Source organism: Alosa pseudoharengus, unplaced genomic scaffold (assembly GCF_046254945.1).
Source record: "Alosa pseudoharengus isolate Yale_2024_CS ecotype anadromous, Long Island Sound unplaced genomic scaffold, YU_APseudo_1.1 YU_APseudo_1.1_scf_15, whole genome shotgun sequence".
Lineage (NCBI taxonomy): Eukaryota > Metazoa > Chordata > Actinopteri > Clupeiformes > Clupeidae > Alosa > Alosa pseudoharengus.
In genome coordinates, this window is record NW_027468620.1 from 27,486,958 (window position 1) to 27,503,181 (window position 16,224).

The following is a 16,224-nucleotide window of genomic DNA, read 5'->3' on the forward strand; positions in this document are numbered from 1 at the left end:
AGGCAAATGAATGCTTCCCCCAAAATGTTAGGCTCCAGTTTACATTTGGTATGTGGTTGTTTTAAGGCTATTCCGGCTATTAGAATTATTGGTGATCATGTGCCCATCCCAGTTGTTGCTGCATACAGTAATTTCATTATGCAGCTCCAACACGTATATCACTTGATTTATACCCATTTCATTTTTACGTTACAGTAGATCAAGTGGCTGCGTCTTCCACCTGTTGACGCAATAGGCTATAATTTAACTCAGCCACCGGGAGGAGTTACGCTGAATCAGCGTAGCTGCCTCAAACGCCATCTGTCGTCTTCATCCGTTTGTCATTTGAACATGTAAGTAGCCAAACTATAGAGATTGTTAATAGAAGAACAATGTTGACATCTGATTGCATAATTCATTATGATTTGCCAAATTTAGTGCACGCTAGGCCTACGGCTGGCGAGTCCAAAGCAGTTTTCATACGGACAGCTTATGACGGGTTATGTTTTGCAAGGAGATTCGAGAGCTCTCCGATGTAAAGCGGATAATAACCTCTCACTTTGTTTCTAATTGTAGTGTCTCCGTCTCTCAGTTCAACCCATTGTTAGTGTCGTTACAAATGCAATTGATTTTTTTCTTATCATTGCGTTTAGACGATTGCGTAGGTGTTTGTTTGTTTTTTTAAATAAAATGCACAAATGCCGTGCATGGTCTACGCTATAAGCATGTCGGTCTAAACGCACGGAACGAGTGAATCAAATCGAATAGTTTATGACACAAATAGAATAGTTTATGGGCTCAGTGTTGTTGTTAGTTTGTCTATGATCAGAAAAAAATGTTTGGTATTTATGGAAATATGGTATCCTAAAGACAGTGGCCTACGTAGTCTACGTAACGCCATGGGCGGAGGTATTCGCCAGGGAGGGCTGGAAGAGTGCGTACCCCAGCTGCTCAGTGATTGGTTTGGATTTGCAAGAGGCTCGTACTTCCTTCATATGTTTTGGTTTAAATGTCTGGCGGCGGAAGACTAGACCCGTAGACCCTACTGAAATTGAGGAAGATGCGCAAAACGCCTAGGCTACTTGGAAAGCTTGTTGGTAAATATTTAGTAGGCTAAGCAAGCCAATAATTTAAGAAATTGTTGCAAAGAATGTGTTCGCAGATCCTAAACGCTTACAGAGTGTTGTAATGTCTTCTTTCAGCTGAAACCAATCAAGGGAGGTTGTGAGAAACCGCTGTAACAACATGGTGACGAAAAGGATCAGGTCGGAATACATGAAGAAATTTAAAGATCCTAAATGGGAGACTTATTCCAGGTGTTATGAAGAATTATTGAAATATAGACGGACCCGCAGGCTTTTGGAACAAAGTCACAATCCATGGTTTTGGGGAGATAGTGCAAGTGATACGAGTGAATCTGGAAAATCAACTCCACTACGAAACAATAAGGTCGACCCTTTGGCGCTAGAGGATGGAACGCCACCCAGATGGTCGAAAGTACCCGAACAGCCGGTGACTGCACCCGAACCCAGGACAGTAGAAAGTCAGGATGGTCCAGAATCATCTGACAGAGGTAAGACATCACGCACAACTACTGCTTTTGACGCTGTAGGTAGGTTATTTTAAATGCATCAGACTTACCTACTTATAATGAAAACTCAGGATACATTGCCCTAGGGTACATGACTGATTGGATCCAGAAAATGAACAGTTAGTCCATTAGACTACAAGCAAGTCAATGAATTAAGAAGTATGCCTCAAAACAGTTGACAGGAACTCATCTTTTCTCCAAACAGATGTTGAGAATTCTGTGATAGAACCAGAAGTGAAGGAGAAGGGGGAGGAGGAGAAGAGTAGATGTGGATCTTCACCTGTTCCTGCTGAAGTAGAGCCAGAGGTCCCAGCCAAACCAAAATCTCGCCAACATACTTCCAGCAAGTCCACACGACCCAAGAGCCAACCACGCAAATGTCAGGAGGCTAAGGACACCAAAGACAACAAGGAGAATAGACATCCTTTTGCTCTGTATGGATGGGGTGAGAGGCAGGCCGACATGGCAGCAAAAAAGACTCACAATGTCGGCCCTGCTGCATCCACCAAAGAGGTGAGAACCCATGGGGCATAGACGGAGAAAAGGAATGGTCTTGTTTTATGGTCAAATTGGTATTGGTTTTTTTTTATATTCTTCTGTTATGGTACATTATACTTCTTTATTAGTTGTGTCTGTGCGTATTTACAAATGGTCAATGAAATCTCTTGAATCTATATCTTTATCCATTAAAATGGCAGAATACAATGTAAGTGTTCTGATGCAGGAAACATGCAACCATGAAGAATTGTTCCAGTCTTTTTCAGTCACCTATCTCAGATTATTGAGTGACCACATTGTGTTTTTCTTTGTCAGATCCATGAGTCTGCCTTACGTGCCAAAACCCGCCGGGAGGTGGAGAAGCATATGAGGAAAACGGACAAGCGTAGAGCGCGGTCAGTGGACCTCGAGAAGGTGACCAAAAGCAAAATTGTCCCAGACTTCGATCCCTGGATGACGGAGTACATGCGCTGCTTTTCTGCCAGATCTAGGTGAGGGTGGTGGTGGACCCACATCAATCTCAGCCTGAAACGACGGATCGAATGATGCAGATATTGTCCTCAGTGTGCTATCAATATATCAGCTTATAGGTGTTGTCTTTTATCAGTGATGTTTTATAGAACTTGGGCTACTATTGAGTTTTTGAGGGCTTTTATATGTTGGTATTTTAAACCATTCCTTACTTCTTACTTTTATTGCTTTATGTACACTCCTTTGCATTCCTGCACATTCTCCATTAACATTCCTTAATTAGGAGAGTTCAGGTAAACTAATGGTACATATTGAAAAAGTATATTTATCACAGGATACTTTTGTACAATTGCGTTGTTTTGACTTCACAGATTCTGAAAGATTAGAGAGTAAACATACTACTGAAACCAGTTAAGTAGATGAGCCATAGCGTTACTTACATCACCACAGGCCTATGTGACCTAATGCCTCCGTTTTGAGTTTATTCAGCTCACTGAATGTGGTATCTTTCATAAATCTCCCAAACCAGCTGCCCACGTGGCATAGTATTGTTACGTTCATGCTCACTGCAGGGTTTTTTTTAATCAATTTTCTTGTCTCTTGCCACCTTTGTTCTTCAGTAGCCTCTTTACCAGCTATATTTCATGAAGGGTAGTACTATGACTCATGTTTGCAATAATTCCTGAAGTTATTAGCCACAAAAAGAACAAAAGAAATATAAATGTGTTCATATCATTACAATTAGGTCAGTCATTGTGTTATCAAAGCACTCTGTCTCAGTTAGCAATTATGGGTGTTAACTTATGTATTAAATCGTTTTAACACTGTACTGAAATGTTTTATAAAGTGTCGACCTTTAACAAACGTACAGTAACATACTATTCTTGAATATAGATGTAATTGGTCACTGTCTGGCTAGCATTTCCAAACTGTTGAGCAAAACCTTCTTCTCTAAAAAGTACGGTGCTAACATTACATTGACCATTTAGGAATGCTGCAAATTTGAGACACAGAGTCTTCTGAACAAAAGCATATTATCAGGAGGATAAAAAAACTCAACTCCCCGCTTTATGAGGGTAAAGAGTATTTCTCAATGTCAGAAACCAACATTCTGAATAGGTTTGCAGCACATTTTGGGTTAAGACAGTTTGCAATGTTTTAAAAAAAAAAATACTTTTATCTGTATGGAAATGTATATTTTGTCATGTGAAGAAGACTTGGTGGTATATTCAGTTCTACCAATTGATGTCATAGGGCTTGAATGAGGGTATTGTTTATCTATTGTTTAGTGCAATATGAAGGGATGTTCAGAGGTCTTTTGAAAAATTCTGTCCATAATCCCTTTTTCATGTTTATAACGTCTTTTGTACTTTTGAAAATTTGACACCCTGTTTGTGTGGGTGTGTGTGTGCGAGTGCTTTTATCATAGAGTATTGTTAATAATGTGAACAGCTACAGGAATTGGCTGTGGCCCAATCAATGAGCTGTCTGCTCTGTCTAATGGCTTAGGGAAGCCATTCTGAAGGTTGTTTATATGACATCTAAGTGCTTGGAACATGGCCTAGGAGGTACACGGCTATGGCAAAGTAGTGCAAACCAAGCTCAGCTGACCTCATGAAGAAAATAAACTTGTGAATAAAACATGTTTATAAATTGTCAACATTTTATTTTTTTGTTATTGAACATTGCTTCTGTTTTACGTGACATGGTGTTGTGCTTGATTTTAAACACTACGATTCATTCTGAGAAACCACAGACACCCTAACCATGATGGAATAAGAGAATTCCACCAATTTTAATTTGTACAAAACATTAACCATGCCTCAGCAGACTCATCACGGCCTATTTTAAAGGGATCATGCAGTCGATTTTTTTTAAAAAAAGGATTAAGACAAAAACAGTTTCTTTCAGTGTTTATAAATACAGTCAGAGGCGGCAACATCTGGAATTATGTCATTTGAAAAGCTGCAGTTAAAATAAGTTACATACACCACCACATAAATACATACAAATGTCTGTCGTCTGATATCACCAATATCAGATGTTTTGTCTTGCCTTTTTGATGTAGTGTGGATTTTTTCTGCATTACAGTAGAAGTAGAATAAGCTGTAAAAGGTGAAGTGCCAACTTCAGATAAAAGAGCCAATACAATCTATATGTCTAATTCTATATTCCATCTCTATATTCAAAAAAACAGCCATTTTCAGATGAATCATGTCAGTGTACCACACAAAGACATTAAAGATGATTTTCATGATAGTTATTTAAGACACCTAAGAAATATTAGATGCTAGATAATAGATGCCCAGACTTGTACATTGGCACTTCAGAATGGCAGCAGTAGGTTACATAAGATTATTTCTACGGATAAATATAACTCTGGACTCAGGCATTTAAGCCATATTCGACGATTTGCTTTAGTTTTTGAGCTATAACATAAAGTTAGACATATATATGTGTGTGTGTGTGTGTGTGTATGTGGGTGGGGGGGGGGGGTGGGGGTTAATTACAACACATTGTCAATCACAGCATGACTGACCCTGCTGGCTAGTAGTGAAGATCTGCATGTGGTTGACCACTCAAACACACGACCAGTGGTATAAACCTGTTGTAATCAAGTACTTTTCTCAACTCCCTCCCTCCACTAGCAAAAGAGTCTAAGGCAAGTTTGAAAAACAAAGAAGATAGTTGTTTAAATACCAGACACTATATGTACAAAAGATCTGAGCAAAAGCTCAACAAAGACATGGCAGTGCAGACATCACCTTTATTTGATTTGAACTGTTGATTGTTTTGGTTGTGACAATATCAGTGCTGCACTGCTTATACAAAAATAAGCCTTGATCTGGGCTTCAACCATGAAGAACAATAAGTAACCTTTCAAGGCTGGGATTCCCTTTGAGTTTAAAATATTTAGTCTCTTTCAGCATTCAGCCTCAAAATACTCTCACCTGCAATTTGTACAAATGCTTAAAATTCAGTGATGTCACGGTCTGGACTGAGTTTCTTAAAAAAAAAAAAACACTGAGTATCATTACATAGTTGATTAAAGATGTCAAAAACTAACCAACTTTTAAAGGCTCAATCGTGGTTTTAGGATGCTTGCCTCTAGATACAAAGCTTGATAATGTCTTTCCTTCTGAGAACAGTGTAGAGGTATATATTTCTTTCTGTTCGGCAGCACAGCAATTCCCTGACAAATGAAGATGAAAAACAGACACACTAAACTTAGGATTTGATTTAAAGGATTTCAACAATATTTTGCTACACATTCAACATACAGTAGTGTATTTGGTATTTCATATGTCTGTAAATCATGGGCAAATACAGGGTGTGAGTGGGACATTTTCAAGTAAAAATGAAAGGGCCTATTAATCTATATATTAAAAAAAAATACATGCTTAAAATGTATACTGTCATGATACACAAAACTTGACAAAAGATGAAAGGCTGAAGTTGGTCCATTCGTTTGGAACATTTAGGGTTCAAAGATTCACAACTAAATAATTAAGGAGAATAATCAGAGGCTGAAGGACACACAAAAACCTTGTGAAACATTCTCTCCAATGGAGGACACTCATGTTCTAATGAGGGTCCCTCCAATACTGCATGTTCAACTGGATATAAACAAACACAGCAGCTTTCCATCTGTAGTGTGATTGTGATAGAATGCAAAAGCAATGACTGTCTTTGTACAAACACAAGAAACTGAGAGTCCATGATAACGGCATAAATGTGTGAAAGTGTCTTTGTCTGCAAGTCTGGGGAGTATTTAACATTGCACTGAAAGGAACGATTCGCCACAGACGTAAACATGATATGCCACTATTGACAGGTTATCTATCATATGAGTGCTAAAGCTAAAGATGAGATGCATGGCCATGTCAATCCTTAAACATGCTTTGGGGGGGGGGGGGGGGGGCTTTCTTCAAAGTGGATTTACAACATACACGGTGAGAAACTAGGGCACATGGGCGGGCCTGCCCTTCAACACGGGGGCTTTCAGCAAAGATGACAGGGATGACAGGTTTTCTTTTTTTTTTTTTTCTGTTTCCCCTCTCTCCACTCTTGGATGTTTTGGATCACAAGGGCGCTCCCTCTCGGGGGACTGGGACGCAGATCTTGGCGTTCCAGAGAGAGCTGGAGTTTTGACGGCCCGACCAGGGTTCTCTCTGCCGCTAGCCATCCGTCCGCAAGCAAAAAGGAAGGTTCAGGAAAAGAGCCGCTCCGCCTCACCGAGCCCCAACATCACAACGCTTTCCCCCACAGCTGTCCGATCTCTCCACGTCCTCACACACCTGTCTGTGTGCACAACAGGACATCACAGTCAATTCACATCTGTTGTCACATCATGACAGTGATATTACAGAGTAAAAACGCATTTGTACAACACATTTTCAATGAAAAACATTATTTTGTGCCAAGGGCTTAAGTTTTCAGAGGTGGAAAACGTAACTATTACAAAGGCAAAATAAATCATTAAATCAGGTTTCAGAAGAAAACAAACAAAAACATTTAGGTATATATAAAACTATGCAATTAATTATAAGCTATACAAGTATCAAAGATAAAATAATGCAAAAATATAAGAAATAAAAATAAAAACTAATATAAACATTAGATACATAGAAACCAATACAATTTGTATAAGAAGCAGTACCTCTCAATGTAGGTGCAGGGGCATATGGTACTAATATAATATCTCAACGTATGTGCAGGGGCATATGGTACTAATAGAACTCAGAGAGATGCCATGAAGAGCCTTGAAAGTAATCAGTAACATTCTGAAATCAATTCTAAAACATACTGGGAGCCAGCGTAGAGAAGATAAATCAGGAGTGATGTGCTCACACCTCTAGGTTTTAGTTAGAAGCCTAGCAGCCAAGCCTGAGTTCTGAACAGTCTGAAGCTGATGTGTAGATTTTTGATTAAGGCCATTGTCATTGTATAACAAAGGCAAAGGCAAAGTCATTATCAGTGCCTTTTCTATTCTTACTGACAAGAAGGGCAAAGGGTTGCAACAGGATACCTTGAGTGTTGTTTAAAATTAAATCTCCTATACTCAAGAGACTAAATGTTCTCTGACACTGATCCTGCCTCTGGATCCCTCCAGTACAATCACACACACACACACACACACACGTGCGCATGCACGCGCACACACACACACACACACACAGACACACAGAGACACACATAGGGGTGCTGGCTACTGTTTTGGGGACTGCACTGTTAAATCTCCACTTATTCCTGTCTCCATCCGACCCCTCCATTTGTCTCTCTGCCATTCCTCGGGCACCAAATAAGGCGCTGCAGGAACCCTTGGTGCCTCGGCTTCAGGAGTTAAATATAACAGCTAGTGCGCACCGTTACGGCTGGCTGATAAGGTTTGGAGTGGCAGAGAAGAGAAGCTGGAGGAGGAGGGGTTACTCTCACTCTCTCTCTCTCTCTCTCTCTCTCACTCTCTACCTCATCCACTCTCTCCTCATCTCTCTATCTCTCTCTCTCTCTACCTCTGCCGCTCTCTCATCTCTCTCTCTCTCTTTACCTCATCCACTCTCTCCTCATCTCTCTCTCTCTCTCTCTCTCTCTCTACCTCTGCCACTCTCTCTCCTCATCTCTCTCTCTATCATCTCTCTCTCTCTCTCTCTACCTCTGCAGCTCTCTCCTCATCCCTCTCTCTCTACCTCTGCCGCTCTCTCTCTCTACCTCTGCCGCTCTCTCTCCTCATCTCTCTCTCACACTTTTGATCCTTCACTCTACCTTTACTCTCACTGAAATAGAGTGGAGGCCAGAGCTCTGTGCTAAGGCAGACATCTGCTATGTCATGGAAGAGGCATCTTGACCGATGGCTTTTGGGACACCAAATATAGTCCCCCACTAGGACCTCTCCTCCCTCCTAGTAGATGTCAGTCATCCACTAGCCCATTTAAAAGGCAGAGAATTTTTTTTTTAAAAAGTGAAATATTCAGTTTTGGGCTGCAACAATTAATCGATTAAACTACTAAATTAATCGGCAACTATTTTTGTAATCGGTTAATACGTTTTTGTACATTATTAAGCAAATTACCTAAAATCTTTTGCCCATAGATTCTTAAACTCATCTATTAGTCATCTATGACAGTAAACTAAATATTTTAAATGTGGACAAAACAAGGCAATTGAGGACATAATCTTGGGCTTCTGACATTTTATCGATCAAAAAAATATTCAATTACCGGCAATCAGGAAAATAATCAACAGATGAATTGACATTGAAAACAATTGTTAGTTGCAGCTCCAATGCAGTTGTCAAAATAATGTTACCAAAGTAACAACAACTGTGAAGGACCAGAGCAGCATTCCTCAGAGCTCACACAAACATGTAACGTTATATATTATATCTATTTGTTTACATTTGGGGGACAAATGAGTATCGAAGAGAGAAATATTTCATGGCTTAAAATAAATCAGATCAATTGGTATGGTAACTGCGTTAGGAACAGAAATAAGTGTTCTAACTACAACTACAAGTGTGAATGCGTGTAGTAACACTAGAACTGGAGTGCGTATCGCTCCCTAGTCACCCAACCTCATCAGTTCAACACGTCGCTATGTGCAACATAACAGGCACTCAGCAGCTAGGAGCCAGAGTAATCACACTGAGAGTAGGTCCAAGATGCGCCACTACTCAGCAGCAAACCTCACTCGTGGTCACTGCTGCTGCTGGTCAAACATCAGTGATGTTTCACATTAAGAGAGCAAAGGACTGCACTCAGTATGTGGTGGGCATTGCCGAGGCTGGTCTCTGAGATCTAATATCATGCGTGACCATTTTTCCATTAGTTCACTCTGAAGTTGCAGCATTTTTGAGTCACCTACACAGCTAATAGACTATTCTTAATACAACATCACTGAGCTACTGTAATGGTGCAATTAATAGACTGGCCGTCCACTCCAGACTGGCTGGCTCACCTTGGTTGCCAGTGCGGAAAGCATGCGGATTAGCAGCCACACTCCTGGGCACTCTGGGCCTGCGCCCTGCGGGGGGACCGCAGCTGTCGCAGAGCCGCATCGCCGTACTGGATACCAGAACCCATTCGCTCTGGGTCCAGCTCTCCTGGTGTGCAGGCAGGGAAGAAGGAATGCAAGTACATAAGAACGGTGTATACCATCAATCAATCATCATACAATATACACCGAACAGAACACAATAGAAGAGAATAGAAATTGACAGAATATATTCTACAAATACACCTTTCATGCGATTGGGTCCCATGATATGGTGAACTACAGTAATAACACCACCAAAACTTGGTCAAGCATACTACAAAGTGTATATTAAATCACATGTGGATATTTATTGTGAAGTACAAAGTGTATATTAAATCACCTGTGTATATTTATTGTGAAGTACAAAGTGTATATTAAATCACATGTGGATATTTATTGTGAAGTACAAAATGTATATTAAATCACATGTGGATATTTATTGTGAAGTACAAAGTGTATATTAAATCACATGTGGATATTTATTGTGAAGTACAAAGTGTATATTAAATCACATGTGGATATTTATTGTGAAGTACAAAGTGTATATTAAATCACATGTGGACATGTAATTGCACACCAGTGTACAGCGCCAGTGCCAGGCTGCTGATGATAGCTGCAGACAGATACCTGATTCTATCTTGTTCAGGATTTTCCGAGCACACTGCACAAACGCCTCCTCCACATTCTCCCCTGTCAGAGCGCTGGTCTCCAGGAACATCAGCTCTGCTCATCCCAACGGGGAGACCAGGGACAGCACAGCACAGCTCACATTTAGAGGTCACATGGGGCATCCATTTCGCTTGTTGGACAGTCTATACTGTCATTCATTACGACCCGACATAACTGCGCTAATTTGTTGGAATGTCACAGAGCTGGTCTTAAGAGTCACACAGTAGATATTATCTGCATCATTACGCTCTAGTGACCTCTGGTGGTCAAATGTAAATACACACAATAGTAATGCACTGATTAGAAAGTAGAACTTACCGTTCTCCTGTGCAAAGCGTGACGCCTCCAAGAAAGTCACCTCCCGATCTGCATCCAGGTCTTTCTTGTTCCCGCACAGGATGATGACGATGTTTTGGCTGGCCAGCATTCTTGCATCCGTTAGCCAGTTCGTGAGAGCATTGTAGGTTTCCCGACTGCAAGGAGGACAGAAGACGGGGAGAGGTCAGATTACTCTACTAGTGCAACACCAATCAAACGGCTCCATGGTGAGCAGTGATGTGCCTTGTGAGGTCATAGGTGAGCAGTGATGTGCCTTGTGATGTCATAGGTGAGCAGTGATGTTACCTTGTGATGTCATAGACCAGCAACGCTCCTGCTGCCCCTCTGTAATAGCTTCGGGTGACTGACCTGCACAGAACATGGAGAAGACAATTCTCAAGTCTTGAAAAAAGAAATGACCTACAAGTACAAATGTAGATGTTGAAGATAGATGTTAATGTCAGATGGTCAAAATGTAGGACATTTCCTTTATTATTTTAATCAAAAATATTTTTATTTTCTTTATTTTCTTCATGTCAAAGTATTATTCCTAGCCTGCCCAGGCTTTGTAGGACTGAATATAAACAGATTCGAAGTTTTTACTGCATGCATGCCCATTCATTTAATAATATAAGGCCCTAAATTCAGAACAAAGTGCAAAAAAGACTGATATTGAGGGTAATATTTATTTTTTGTACCTACATGGCATGGAGAAATTAAGAATAAAACTCAGTGTGGTTGTATTTTTTGGTTATTTTCACAGGACAAAAATGGCATGTTGGGTAACATAAAAATCTATATGGGAATAGTCCAATGTTTAATAATTTAGTCCCACTGTTGTACCATGTTTCATTCATAGAGAAATAAACTTGGTTAATTACATTGTTATACCTTTGCTTCTTCCTTTTTGCCCTGAGGAACTCTATCTATCTTGTTGTTCCTGACTGACTCTATGTAATTATCTACATATGCTGTATGGTACAGCATTGATACTTTGTGGACTAAATGCACTAAATTAAGTACTTACACATACATTTTGAAGTTTCTACTAGCCCATTATATGTGGAGAACTCAAATATTGGCACAACATTAATAAAAAAATTAATAAAAAAAGAAAAAGATTAATATTAAATGCGTACAATGCACTTACATGCCTTGTACTTTTGCATTTCCTCCAACTCAAGCAAGTCGGACGGTTTTCACACTACTCCTGCTTAATCTATCCTTTCTAGCAATTTCAACTCTTTTTCTCTCCTTTATTTTATTTCCAAGTTTTGGTTAACAAAGATAGTAAAACCGGTACATTTTAACCTGGAAGGCATCTTTACATGAGCCTTCAAAGTCAATGGGCAAAAACTGAACAGCAAGTCACCTTGAAGTTTGATTAAAACAAAATGGGAAGACCAAGGAATCCTGTGGAAAATGTACTGAGCTTCAACAGAGGATTTCTACTTTGGAATCAAAGATTGATGCCCTTCCATCAAAGACAGATGAACCATGAGAGACATCTCATGAAGCGAGTACAGCAACAACAGCTGGAAATGCAGAGACTGTACCCCAACAGGCTGATATCGCTGCTAATAGAGATAATGAAAGCATTGACTTAACAAAGCAAAATGTGAGTACAAAACATTGGCAAACACCAGACCTGAAAATATTTCAGACCAAGCAGCACAGAACTCAGTTGGATTGGAGCCAAAATCCAAAACTGAACACTATCTCCTCTCTCTCCATCACCCAGCATTGTTTCTGCCAACCTTTCTGACAAGTGCTCAGTAGCTGTACAGACGGAACAAGACATCAACAACTCGGCTGAACCAAAACACTTTGCACAAGCTGAAACAGAGACGCCGAACCCCCCCCCCTGCTGACAATCGACCGGTAGCCCCAACTGAATTATGGACCTTGGAGGAGCATAAACAGCCCACTCATCTGTTAAAGGCAATCTTTGCAACATGTCTGAGTCCCTGCCTGAACTTTTTTCTCCCTTTAACTATTGCCCTCTCATGCTTTTATGCTGTTAATCAGAGTGTTCATCATTCCTTTTACTGTTTGTGCCAAAACATGAGAGTGAGTTTCATACGAAGCATACGGTTAAGTTGTTGGCTGTGTTCTAGTAATTTGCTGTTTTGCACTGTCTTCTAATCATTCTATGTTGTTTTTTATATCTTTTAATTATTACCTGTTTAACATTTTTAAACTATTGCCCCTTTATGATTGCACTGCATGTACTATTACCTTGTGTGTTTTATTTTTTCTTTTTTATTCTTTACTTTTTAAACTATTCTTTGACTATTGCCCTTCTATACTTGGCTTGTAGAAAATCAATGAGCATGCCATACAAACCTTTACTAGTTCAGTCGAACATGTTTGTCTTGGTTTGGTATAGGCCTGGGCTTTGAGGACCAATTCACAATATAGACGTGAATGGATCCCCAACAAAATCTGAGACAGTGCAACAACAACCTTGTCTGATTTGACACAGAACGACTCAGGTAAATTAAAATTGGGTCTGTAATAATCATTGACATTGTTTCACTGACCAGTGATTTTTGCTTCCACATTCAGCACAATGATTGTCTCTAAGGACATACGGTAGCTAGCAAGCCATCATGCACTACTTGCCCTCTGTGTAGGCTGCCAACTAGCCTGCTCATTAGCCTGTCTGACCACAAAAAGTGACTGCCAAGGAATCTTTAACGTCTGAGAGAGTCTTTAAGAGCAATGCCAACATGCTGTCAAATGCAATATATCTGACAGCATTATAAATCTCCTATAACAATATGAAAATGGCAAGTGTTGGTGTAAAATTAGGAAACCACAGTTAACAATGAGAACAAAGGGTCTATAGGTGTTCCAGTCATACAATCAGATTGGTTAAAATATATTTATGGCGTTATGAAAAGCAATTTACTCAGCTAAAAGAGCTGTTTTCAGGAGTACCATTCCACTAAACACCATGCTAACCATGGCAATGTTTGTGGACACTGCTACTACACTTTTACTGACAACTTGCGGTGGGTCTGCCATTTTCAGAGATTGAAGAAGAAACACCAACATGAAAACAAATATTTGAACCAAGATTTTAAGGTGTTGTGTCTAGGTCTATGTATAGAGACTACACAGTTTGTGAAAGCAGGAGGCAAGACACATTCTGCTGTGCTTCAGCTTTCTGCAGCCGGATAGGCCAGCAAGTTAAAAAAAAAAAAAAGTTGACTCAGACACTCTTCAGAGTGACTCAAGTGAAGACACAAATACACCTGAGGCTTCATGATGCAGATTAATTTATAGTATATGGTAATGATCAAACTTGCGATGACAAACTATTTTTCCCCCATCTGGTTGGTATTTAACCAACCCAGATTTATTATTCCAGTCACACAGAATCAATAAAGAGCTTCCAGTAAGAGTAGTTTGACAGAGGCTTTCCAAGACTTGGTATAGAGGCCAACACTCATTCAGGCTACATATTTTTGTTAAAAGTCAACAAGCAGGCAAAACCAGATGGTGGAGTGAGTAGGAGCTCCACCAGATAACTGGGTACAGCTTTAGACAGCTGCTAACGCTCTTCCCATCAAAGCCCATGGATGGTGGGGGCAGATGCATGGAGAAACACTATCTATGAGAGCCGAGCTGAGAAACCAAGGGAGGCTACGCACTGCAGCCTCCCACACACAGAGACAGACAGGCGACATGATTTGGGAGCAGATGGCGCCGAGAGAGGCAAGAGAGGACTAATGAGAAGACTAATGTCCAACGGGGAGCTTGTCATTTACTGTGAGCCTATTCAGATGTCCTGAAATAAATTGAGAAACGTTAGCAACAGGTGGGAGGCCTTCCAGTGTTACCTAAATCTCTCCTGTCCTGCTGTGTCCCAGATTTGCAGCTTGACAAACTTGTTCACCACACTGATGATTTTAGAGCCAAACTCCACGCCTATTGTGTGGTTTGAGTCCTCCTTGACTGGAAGAGAGGGGAAAGGGATGAAAATAAACTCATAGGGAAATAACAAATCATCCAAAGCAGAATAGTGAGAGGAACATTAACATAAACATGTAGGACAGTGTTTTTGAAACAGACTGGTGGCTTTAAACTTACATCTCTTTTCTATGAATTGGTGAAGAAGGCAAGATTTGCCAGTTCCTGCATTTCCTATAACAAGGAACTTGAACAGGAAATCTGTGAACAAAATTAAAAGTGTTACTGTTTCCTTTTCCCGAAAAACAAGTAAAACAGGATAGCTACGTGCTAGCAGTAGGAATGCAATTTAAGGCTTGATTTATATCGTCAGTTTCTGATTTTGTAATGGCTTGTTATGACTGAGATATAACAGTAGGCTAGGTCTATGTTTTCAGTCGTTCTGTTAATCACTTTGAAAAAGAATTCTGTCAAAATAATCTAATCTGCATAATGTAATGGGACGTCATCATTAGCATGTGATCAATAATACATTTTAAACACTGTAACTTATGTCGTTGTTTGCGACAGTGACATGTCAACTATCTAGCCTCGGGCTGTAACGTTACGCCTAAAAAACAACAAGGATGCCTTGTGATGCTGACCTATGGATGGTATTGCAGGATGTAGCCTACAGCATAGCCAAGGTTGTGTTAGCAAAGGCATACAAACAACGCTAAGCTATATAAAATATATGGGGCACAAAAGACAGTGGAAACTAACAACATTCCTAAACGATAGCAACATCACTAATTTAGCTTTAGCAGTGCAGAGAAAAAAGCGGACTATCCTCCGCCGTCTAGTTAACGTTAAATATCACCTCTGCTAGCTAACGGACCTAGCTAATGATCTACAAATGCCTATGGGCGTGAGAACACTTGCTAAAATGTTTCATCGACAGCCAATATACCAGCCAGCCAGCCACTATTTTTTAACAAAATGACGGGGACGATTCTGACACCTGCTTAAAAAATATCCGTACGATGAATTCGAATAACACTGCCATAAATCTTACCGTATGTCTCCGACATAGCCGGTGATATGTGTAGGTTACCTCGCCAAGTCTTGTTTTCTTTTTTCTTAGGGCAATAGACAGGGATATTAAATGAAGGGGCAAATCCCTCTGAGAGATCAGTGTATCCTCCCTGACCATTCCTCGCACTTCCTGTTTAGGATGTCAATCTAAAAGCCTTCCGAAATCGTTGGGTAGAATGGGCACACAAAGGTTGCATCCTCTAATAACAATCGGCAGTTAATTAGAAGCTCACATCATTAACAGATTTAAAGCACAGCTTTGTTTTTGAGTGCAGGTGCATGTGATGGGTGGTGTCACGTTCTTCATATTGCAAATTACACATATCCTAATCTGAAAAAATATTGCCTTGAATATATAAACGCAAGAAACCTTTTCATGTCTTGATTTACGTGAGTTGCCATCCTTGATATTTAAATATTTGTACTAAATAAGAGAAGAAGATTTCCCTGTCTTCCTGTCTTCAGGGCTTACAATTATAACCACAAGGGGGCAGTACCTTACCATGCCCATAGACCAGGACATTAGGTAGGGTCTAAGACTAATTTCGGTATTTGTATTGATGTTTTGAAACCGATTAGGAAAACGGAAAACGACTTGATTCTCGTTTTTCGATTTTGTATTTTAAAACGCAAATCAAATAATCCTTCGTTTTTTGTTTTGTTAATTTACATTT

The 16,224-nt window shown here is 40.0% G+C and overlaps 2 protein-coding genes across 4 annotated transcripts; one reads left to right on the forward strand and one right to left on the reverse strand.

Annotated features, from left to right (window-relative positions):
* The first annotated feature begins 269 nt into the window (after positions 1 to 269).
* On the forward strand, positions 270 to 3,646 carry ccsapb (centriole, cilia and spindle-associated protein b). 2 transcript variants are annotated; one of them, XM_076285118.1, is made up of 4 exons: positions 270 to 332; positions 1,182 to 1,552; positions 1,776 to 2,083; positions 2,384 to 3,646. In XM_076285118.1, the coding sequence occupies exons 2-4, from the start codon at positions 1,225 to 1,227 to the stop codon at positions 2,561 to 2,563; spliced, it is 816 nt and encodes a 271-aa protein (XP_076141233.1). In that variant the 5' UTR covers positions 270 to 332; positions 1,182 to 1,224; the 3' UTR covers positions 2,564 to 3,646. The 2 variants fall into 2 exon arrangements, with proteins under 2 accessions (XP_076141233.1, XP_076141232.1); XM_076285117.1 differs by lacking the exon at positions 270 to 332 and adding an exon at positions 842 to 1,076.
* Positions 3,647 to 5,286: 1,640 nt separating this feature from the next.
* Positions 5,287 to 15,742, reverse strand: rab4a (RAB4a, member RAS oncogene family). Of its 2 annotated transcripts, none has more exons than XM_076286102.1 (8): positions 15,531 to 15,742; positions 14,657 to 14,737; positions 14,407 to 14,521; positions 10,865 to 10,927; positions 10,559 to 10,713; positions 10,199 to 10,294; positions 9,494 to 9,635; positions 5,287 to 6,841 (listed from the first exon to the last, which is right to left on the reverse strand). In XM_076286102.1, the coding sequence occupies exons 1-7, from the start codon at positions 15,544 to 15,546 to the stop codon at positions 9,523 to 9,525; spliced, it is 639 nt and encodes a 212-aa protein (XP_076142217.1). In that variant the 5' UTR covers positions 15,547 to 15,742; the 3' UTR covers positions 5,287 to 6,841; positions 9,494 to 9,522. The 2 variants fall into 2 exon arrangements, with proteins under 2 accessions (XP_076142217.1, XP_076142216.1); XM_076286101.1 differs by having other exon boundaries at positions 9,494 to 9,638; positions 15,531 to 15,739.
* Positions 15,743 to 16,224: the final 482 nt, after the last annotated feature.